Here is an 8716-nt window from a genome sequence, read left to right as displayed (position 1 = left end):
CGCCGCGCCCGAGATCGACCCCGTCCGTATCTTTGTGGTCAGCAGCCGAACGCTATGACCACTTAGCCACTGCGGCGGCGCTGCGAACGATTCGTTGGTTATATAAGAAACGTTATGAGGTAACTGTAGCCGAGGCGCAAGTGTTCTGAGGTATGGCTAATATTCGCGCAATGTATGGCTGTTTTATTGTCATAAGCTTCCGGAGCAGGCTTTCGATGAGAGATGGAAGTAACCGGCGTGCTTATAACGGCGTTCTTCGCACACAAAATGTGATCGAGCCGGATGTGTGTTGAGCACTGTGCTTCGCAGCGGGGACTGCCCTGAGGGCGTCAAAGTTAATTCGACACCTTTGGGTGCCGTATCGGCGTGGTCTGCTGTCCTTGACGGCGGTTTGGGTAATGTCTCGACTTTCTACCAAGCTCGGCGACATTATGCCAGGTGGCGTCAAGCGCAGGGTTCAGCGACTACGAAACGCCTGTTGTCACCAAGCAGCGCGTCACGGCCACAAAATTTAAATCCATATACTTGATGCAGCGAAACGAAATTGCGTATATCTTTTCAGTGAGCAAAGCAACTCACACCCTTACACGATTCGAAGAGGTACTGTATATAACGCCGCATTCTCAGTAGCATATCGCTCCCATACCACAAAGCCTTTATCGGAGGCTTTTAAACAGCCTTTATCGGAGCTGCACTCTCAGCCTCAGGATAGATAGCCACGATTGTTTTGTTCATGACCATTATCTCAATATTTTCTTCACCTTTTGCATACTCTTATGGACACCGATTACAAAAGGCCACAGTTTAATAACCAGCAAACTCACCATCGGAATAGATGACTTGGAGCAGATGAGACCACGCAAGCGGCTGCTAAAAATGATGTCGTACTTCTCTCTGCTCTTCTTTTTTTTTCGCAGTATGTTGATTTCCGGGGAATAAGAGTGACAATTTTTCCCGAAATCTAGAAAAAATTCCTTGGAGTGTAATTACTGATTAGGCACAAAAGTTCCTTTTTACTAGTAATAGGTGGTATAATTAGTCATTGTACTTTTTTTCATTTCCCTCACTGATTCTGCACCGCTGGAGAAATGGACCTGGATTCAAGAGCTGCAGTTTCAGCTGGTGTAGCCGTCCTGCTGACGTGCCTGTTGCTGCTGTGGCGGTATCGGAATAAGCGGCGCGTGCTCGTTTCTGTTCCTGATGGAGCTCAGACGCCTCGAAAGCCAGCTCAGGTTCCTCTCCTGGGAGGTCTGGAATTCTTCATGGAGGGAGTGAGTGCGCAGAAAGCATTTGCCTGGTCCCGCACCTATGGACCCGTCATCAGGTACTCATTCAGAGCACTGAGCGCGTAGCTGATGTTATAAACCTGCGTTTACTTTCTGACCCAATCTTCCCTCTTGCCGTCCCTTAGCGTTACACCGATCATTACCGTTTCTATAGTTCGCTGCGTTGTCATTAACCTAAGTTGAACTCTTTTCGCGATCCTCCTCGTTTCTATCTTATACATGGGTACCGGTAAGATATGGCTGTTATAATACTTTTCTCTTGACGGATACTGATAAACTGACATTCATGATCTCAGAAAACATGCCAAATGCGCACTATCCCATTCTTATCCTTCAGTTTATTTCACTTTCGTGAATATAATCTATTCTTTGGCCACTTTCTGCCTTAGAACACGTATTCCTTTACCACTTCCAGCGCCTCGCTACCAATCTTAAACTGCTGCTCCTTTTCGAGAATGTTGTTGATTGCTTTGGTTTTCTGCGTATTAATTTTGAGACCAAGCCTTCTGCTCTGCCCAAGTCACTATTCATGCTTTACAGATCATTCGCTGAGTAACTTCCGCAGTGTAATCACGATTCTCAGGTAGCTAAGGTATTGTTCGTAAGCTCTTATCCTCAAATGTTCGCTATTCGGGCCTCTGCATAGCTCGTAGACAAAGGCGGCGAATAGTATTAGCGAGATCGCATCTCTCTACCTGACAGCCTTCCTTATTGGACTTTTATTGCTGACTTTATGGAGGACTATATTGGGAGTGCAGTCGTTATGGATGTCTTACTTATAAATAGATATCTTGTTTCTGACTGCAGCGTATACATGCCTGCCGCCTGCATTTAGGGTCGAAGAATCGCATGCAAGTCACAGTACGTAATTGATAGTAATGTGCGCTCTCGATACATTGCGCATCACCATGACCTGCAAGGCAAAAAAACGCTTTATTTGCTGTCATGTAGGCTCGGAGAGTAAAACGCGATTTTTTTTTATTTCCATGCGCAGAATCAGAACTTGTCTGAAAGAGACAGTCGTCCTGAACGATTTAGAAACGATTAAAGAGTTCCTGAATCACAAGGATCTGCTCTACCGTTCGCCGCATTGGATCTTGAACGGCACCGTAGACTTAGGTAAGACCACCTTTGCAGTTTCAAAGCATGAAATGCGTGGGCTCTGTTCTTCTGCTTTGAGAGTCTGCACAGCCTTTTGTAAGTGAATAAAATGTATGAAGCGCAACAAACTATGCTGCACGTTACTACGAGCTCTGGAGGCATACATGCATAGAGGGACGTCAGTGATTCCGGTGGTGCTCCGTTTTAATTGTTGGCGAAGACGGTGTATCAATTGGCTTGCAATTTTCCGGAATTGTGCTTAAGGTTCAGGTCCTGTGATGACAACATTTCAGCTCTCTGACGAATGCTTGACCACTATGAAAAGAAACCACTTTTCTGCACTCGTAGTGCATATCCTTTCGTCCTTTCTCTCTGCCTTTCAATCTTTCAGCCTTTTTTCACCCCTTTATTTCTTTCTCTCTCTGTTTCCTTTTTTCCTCTCTTTCGGCTGTCAGAAGGTAACGCCTGTGGAATAGCGGTAGGCGTGAATGTCTATCACTGGGCTTTTTCTATCCAAAGTTCTAAGATAAATTGTGGAAGAGAGCCACTGAATTTTTTGAGGTTCCTCAAATGCTTCCTACCAGCGCAATGGCCTACGATTTCTCACGATAAGTTTGCCATAGGCGCATATATATTGTGAGCATTCTGAGCTTGCTAAGAACATATATATGCGCCTGTGGCAAACTTATCGTGAGAAATCGTACATATGTATCCGCTAGTGTGTACAGCACCATAAGAACAGAATAATCTTGATCGTAGAGGCAAAAACGTAAAAATGTAAAGTAGGTAGTGTAGCTCAGCATTACAACGCAACAATAATAGCAGAAATAATGCAACATTCATAACATATTCAAGCAAAAAAGGACAATCACTCCCACAAGAAAGACACCGCTATGCGTCTATACGTTTTCTTCCCGAGTTCTGTTTTGCAATTACTAAAGAGAACGGGATTATTATTCGAAACTAATAGTTCCAAAGTGCTCAAAATCATTATGCACAGGCTTCGCTGTTTATGAAGGCAAAGCATGGGAGGAAAACCGTCGTCACTCAGTGCAACTTCTACGCAAGCTGGGAGCCGGAAAACCTGAAATGGAAAAGATAATCGCCGTGAGCGCCTGCTTTTTCTTTCATCTAATCGCGCTTTTATATGATCAACATTTAAGCTCGTCAGTGGACATTTCTTCTGAGAGATCAGTAGTGACTTTCTATGAAGCAATTTGAACATGCAAGTGCTGTCATAATCTGAGAACATGCGCACTTTTCTATGTGCGAAACTTTGTTACGTTATAATAAGCTGTCAGTGTGGGCAAAATTGAATGAATCACTGCAGAAACTTGTTTAAGTATGGCGGCTAAAGAGAGCAGATCTCCAGCGAAAGTTCACAAATTTAGGTTTGATGAATATCAGGAGCCTGCGTTCAACACTTCACTGTTCCATTTGTTACACACACGATGCTTTGTTGGCTCCTTCGCGGTTGATGTTGCGCCGCTTTCGTGTTCGCCCTGTATGTACTAAACAGGACTTTTGTTGTGCCCAAGCCGTTCCCCTCTGCAGAAAACGTTTGCAGCCTAGCATTTTAGGCTGTCTTGGCTCGGAAAATTATAGCAATGCCAACAGCTATATATAAGTCCAAAATACGGCAGCTGAAAGGATAGGTTTTGATCCTAATAGTCATACCTTGCCCATGTGTGCTTTTTGCCAATCGAACTTTATTTTGATACTCCTATTATGTATTTATACCTAACGCTTCCCAAACGCATGTGGTATTTTAAGGATAATGCCACTATTCCTTTCTGAAGAACTGTGAATCCTGTTAACTCTTTCCCTACCATGGGGAAAATGACCATTTTCGGAAGGTTTCAGTAGATTTTTTTTCTGTAAAAACTACTTAATTCAGTATTGATTGCAATACCTAAAAACAGAGCTGAATAAAGGTGCTTTCTATTAATATACGTTTAAACAACAAATTGCATGTTGCAAGAAAAAATTTTATTTGCTAAAAACGAGACTTTAGAAAAAATTCAACAAAACTTGCAGAAACACGCTTGTCTATTAAAAGAAAAATGTTAAAAATTTTCTGGAATATGCAAAATGTTTGTTTGTCTGTTGGTCACTCTCTGCAAAAAAAAAAATCATTTCTATCTTGAATAGTATTGTTGCCACAAAAGAATACCTGGAAACCCTATTGTTGTGCATCGCAGCGCGGCCACCTGTGTTTCAGGCTGGTTTCCATCATCACCGATGTGATAACTGAATCATCTTCAGCACCTTGCAACATTTTCAGGCTCCTTGTTGCACAGGACGTCGATTAACTCACTCGCAGACGAAACGGAGCCCTGAGATTTGCTACGTCTTAGAGCGCGTGCCACGCATGCGGAGTTTACCAAGGGACTTCGATGGTACCGCATCTTCGGAGTGGTTTCAAAAAATGCCATTTTGGGGGGGCAAAAAAAAAACTACATCAGAAACAAAACTTCACTTCTCCGGCTATAAGCCAGATGCACATCGTGTCTGTAAGCAACGCGGAAGGCTCCGAAGTCGAGCGGCGAAGGCGTCATCTGCGGGGAACATGGCGGGCAATGAAAGCAGGTCCGCGTCTTCATTTCTTCGCAGCGCGTTAAAAAGGGCCCCCTCGCGACACAAAAGAAAACTACATCGGATTCAAAACTTTGGTTCCTGGCCTACAAACTACATCTGCAGCGTGGTCATTAGCAACGTAGAAGGTTTTGAAATCGGGGCATGAAATTATCGTTAGCGGACTAATGATGCTCAATGGGCGCGGTAGGGAAAGAGTTAAAGAGTAGATTACCTTCACGTGCCTCGCTGCGTCTCGAAAGGAAGCACCTGCAGGTGCCTACGCTTTTCTTTATTGCACGATTTGCTTACTAGATCAATACCCCTGGGAATGTGACAGCAGTAACCAGGCTAATTAGAAGCAGTTTGACTAAAATTAAACAAAGCTAGCTGCACAAGATGGCGGTTAATAGAGTATTAAAGAGTCACTTCACTGAAAGAAGTCGTGGAGCTCTAGGTGTGGCTCACTAGCCATCGCGTTCTGGTACTCGTCAGAATGGTGTCAAATCGAATAAAAGCCTTAGCTGCCGCATTTCCATTGAAGCGAAACACTGAACACGCGCCGAGTTAAAGAATTCACTATGATCTAAATTAGTCGGGAGCCCTTCCCTAAGGTTTCCCCTATGGCACATGCTCCATCTCGGGGCTTTAAGAGCTTACGTGACCATACGCCTTCACAGGAAGCATGCGAGAACTTTGGCAATCGAATAGCCGAGAAGAAGGGGCTGCCACTGGACATGTCTGAATTGCTGCTAAGCAGCACGTGTGGCGTCATCTGCCGGCTGCTGTTTGCCTGCCAGTGTCCTGTCGAAGATCAGCGCCACCAGGAGCTTACATGTGCCATGCGAGATGAGTTCTCGAGCAGCTGTCGCGGGACCATGGTGTCGTCCCTGCCACGTATTCTGGTATCTTCGATCAGGCGTCTGCCATTCACAGATGTGGGCAAGCTGTTCAGGGCCATGGTGACCATTCGAGAATTCTCAAGGTAAGCACGCGCAAGGTATGCTTCTGGCATATCAGATGATGAAAGAATGAACGTATGAGCTCTGCATCTAAAGTGCTTTTAAACCTTGATCAGTGATAATATCTAGGAGAATTGTTTGGTTCCGTGTTCGCTAAGAAAATATAGTTCTGAAAATTCCGGAGAGTGGATGCATCCTCCTCAGTTAACACCTCGTTTTGTTGCCCACGCAAGAAAAGCTACAAAGTCGTCTCTAACTTATTAACAGTCTGATGGAATGTGGTGAGCAGCAAGATGGCAGTACCCGATGGTGAGGGGCATGCAAGCCAGGGTGACTGTCGACAGCAAAAATGCCATGCGCCTCATGAGATTTGCGCTTCAGGTGTACACGTCTCAAGAGAGGGGGAAAGTTGATTATCAAAATGCTAGCCTCTGCCTCCACTTCAATGGAGTGTCTGTCGCATGAACCGTCTCGCCTGATACCTATTTTCAAAAATTTTGGTGCTCCGCCACTTTATCGTAGCACCAATGTTAAGTCCTGGCTGAAAAGTATCTGAATTCCCAACATGACCACTGATATCGGCCGTTTTTCATGCATGCTCATATTTCTGAAGAGCCTTCTTTTCACTGGTGGGGACGCCGCTGTCGCGCGTAATTCCTGCTTTCTACGAACATGTTTGCCAGTCGCACGTAACGCGTTCCCACCAGAATCGTCTCAAAGCAGCATTAGATTTTGCCTTATGATTATATTCTTCCCTTCTCATTTGTTAAAAATCAAGGATAATAAAACTTGTCCATGTTTGTTGCAAATCCAGTCGTAATTATGAGCTTTCGGCGACACCTCTTTCAGAGAACACACGCACCGTTTCGCAGGAGGTCTAAGGGATGGCAATAGCAGTTTTGTACAGATGTCTCTACAGGAACACCGGATTGTCTACAGCAGCACGTACTCCTTTAGCATCCGTAAGTACAGCAGAGCGTATCAATCCGACTAACTGGAAGGATTGATTTCCCGTTGTATTGGCCCCATCATTAGAATTTTTTTTCGGGTGTCCATTGTCAGAATGTCGTGGGTACCTCAAGACAAGTTCAACACAATAGCGACACCGGCGAATTGGTGAAAACTTTTTCGGAAACGAATCAAAAGACGCGGCCGAAAGGGGGAGATTCGTCTCCCATAAATTGATCTCTTCCTTTTGTCCACTTCTTTCGTGGTGTTGCCGAAATAAGCTAAAAAATGCATCACTCACAACTGCTTTTTTTTCAAGCCGGTGGTTCAAGTTTTTGAGCACTCAGCAAAACCTCCGCAGTGTCAGCAAGTGCAAGTGCTTTCAAATTAACAAAAGTAATTACAACTACACCATTAATTATTAGCTACAGCTATTCAACATTCAACAAAACTTAAAAAACAAGAAACTTGATTTTGATTCTCGTTTTAAACGGAAATTTGTTCTCTTTCAATTACGTTTCAATAAAAGATTACCGAATGATCTCTTATGATGATGCCACAGAGCGCTTGTGTCCAACGGGATGATGGACACAAACAACGTCTTTAACAGATTGTTCTACAGGCAGGTGTTCGGACCCGCTACGGGTGCCTTCTGCCTAGTTACATGCGCCAACCTGGCTCTGGAAGCAATCGAGGCACTTGCGCTTGCTTCCTTTAACCGTCAGCCAAAAATAGTCCTGCGCTATGTAGATGATTGTTTCTGTACATGACTGATGCAAGAACCGTCAGCTCTACTCCAGCACCTAAAATCTATACAGCCAACGACACAGCTCACGGTGGAAGAGAATGACGATTCTCCCGTTTACAACTAGGGTCATTTCACATTCAGTCAATTCCGGACGCACTGTATCGGACATGTGGGCCCATGCCTGCAGCATACGCATGCTCATTGCAACGGCCTTCACGCGTATAAACAGGGCTGTTACGCTGTTCATTTCATATGCAAACGAGGGACCTCTACGGGTCCCGAAATGTCATTTGTTTTACTCCATTTCTATTCTTTCTGGCGAGAGTGTGATTTTAAAGTGGCGCCATTTCCTTGCCACACGTGCTATCGCCGAACTTTGGGCGAAGAATTGCTCGCTGAGGTGCTGCCCTCCACTGACAAAAGGAGGCAATGTCTCAGGGCATGATAAGAGGTTTAGGGTGTCATTGTTGTTTAAGGTTGTGTTTATAAAGTCTCATTCCCGTCATGCCTGGGAGAGTTTCAATGCCACGCTTTTTAGGAAACAGTGTGCGCTACCCATGGCCTCTCGCAGCCAGTGACACATCCACGGGCAGTGTCAAAACACTATGTTGTTTCGGACTAACAAAACCATTCTCAAAGGGGGTCCATAAAATGTAGCCTGGCTAGAGAGCATGCGGTCATAGCTCTCGAGAGAGCAGCGTTATGATGAGCTCAGGGACACAGGCGCAAGCATCTCAGCGATATAAAACAATTGCACACACGGCGCCACTGACGAAAGCACGCGGTATTAATACAAATTCGACATGGTACAGGAAACTTGGCGCCAGACATTACCGCCACTTGCGTTAAATAACGCTTTCATCCGCGACTCGCTGCGCGTATTGCGTCACTACCCTTTCAGATGTTGATTCCAGCGGCCGCCATAAAACGGCTACCACCGTACACACCTCCTCTTTAGAGTATTCGGAGAAGGCGGTCCTCGCTCTTGTTTTCACCGCTCCCAATATTGCAACCATTGTCAGTAATAATAAATCAGCCATCGACATCCGGCGCGGATCGGATATCCTGTCCAGCCCTGTCCCTGCTCCATGAACATT

General features: G+C 45.0%; 1 protein-coding gene across 1 annotated transcript; it reads left to right on the top strand.

The window, feature by feature from the left end:
- Positions 1 to 1088: 1088 nt before the first annotated feature.
- LOC149347142 (cytochrome P450 2C7-like) lies at positions 1089 to 8197 on the top strand. The gene is made up of 5 exons (XM_089541504.1): positions 1089 to 1324; positions 2281 to 2405; positions 3388 to 3494; positions 5642 to 5946; positions 8191 to 8197. Exons 1-5 carry the CDS (start codon positions 1089 to 1091, stop codon positions 8195 to 8197), a joined length of 780 nt encoding a protein of 259 aa, XP_089397630.1.
- Positions 8198 to 8716: the final 519 nt, after the last annotated feature.

Source organism: Amblyomma mixtum, chromosome 4, assembly GCF_055824585.1.
Source record: "Amblyomma mixtum isolate Tamu chromosome 4, ASM5582458v1, whole genome shotgun sequence".
Taxonomy (NCBI): domain Eukaryota; kingdom Metazoa; phylum Arthropoda; class Arachnida; order Ixodida; family Ixodidae; genus Amblyomma; species Amblyomma mixtum.
This window is presented reverse-complemented; position numbering and strand designations above follow the sequence as displayed.

Excerpts from the sequence above, each read along its gene's own strand:
- LOC149347142 (XM_089541504.1), top strand. The coding sequence starts at position 1,089 with ATGGACCTGGATTCAAGAGCTGCAGTTTCAGCTGGTGTAGCCGTCCTG. Across the intron at positions 1,325-2,280 it reads ACCTATGGACCCGTCATCAG|AATCAGAACTTGTCTGAAAG; the intron begins GTACTCATTCAG and ends TTCCATGCGCAG. Across the intron at positions 2,406-3,387 it reads GAACGGCACCGTAGACTTAG|GCTTCGCTGTTTATGAAGGC; the intron begins GTAAGACCACCT and ends CATTATGCACAG.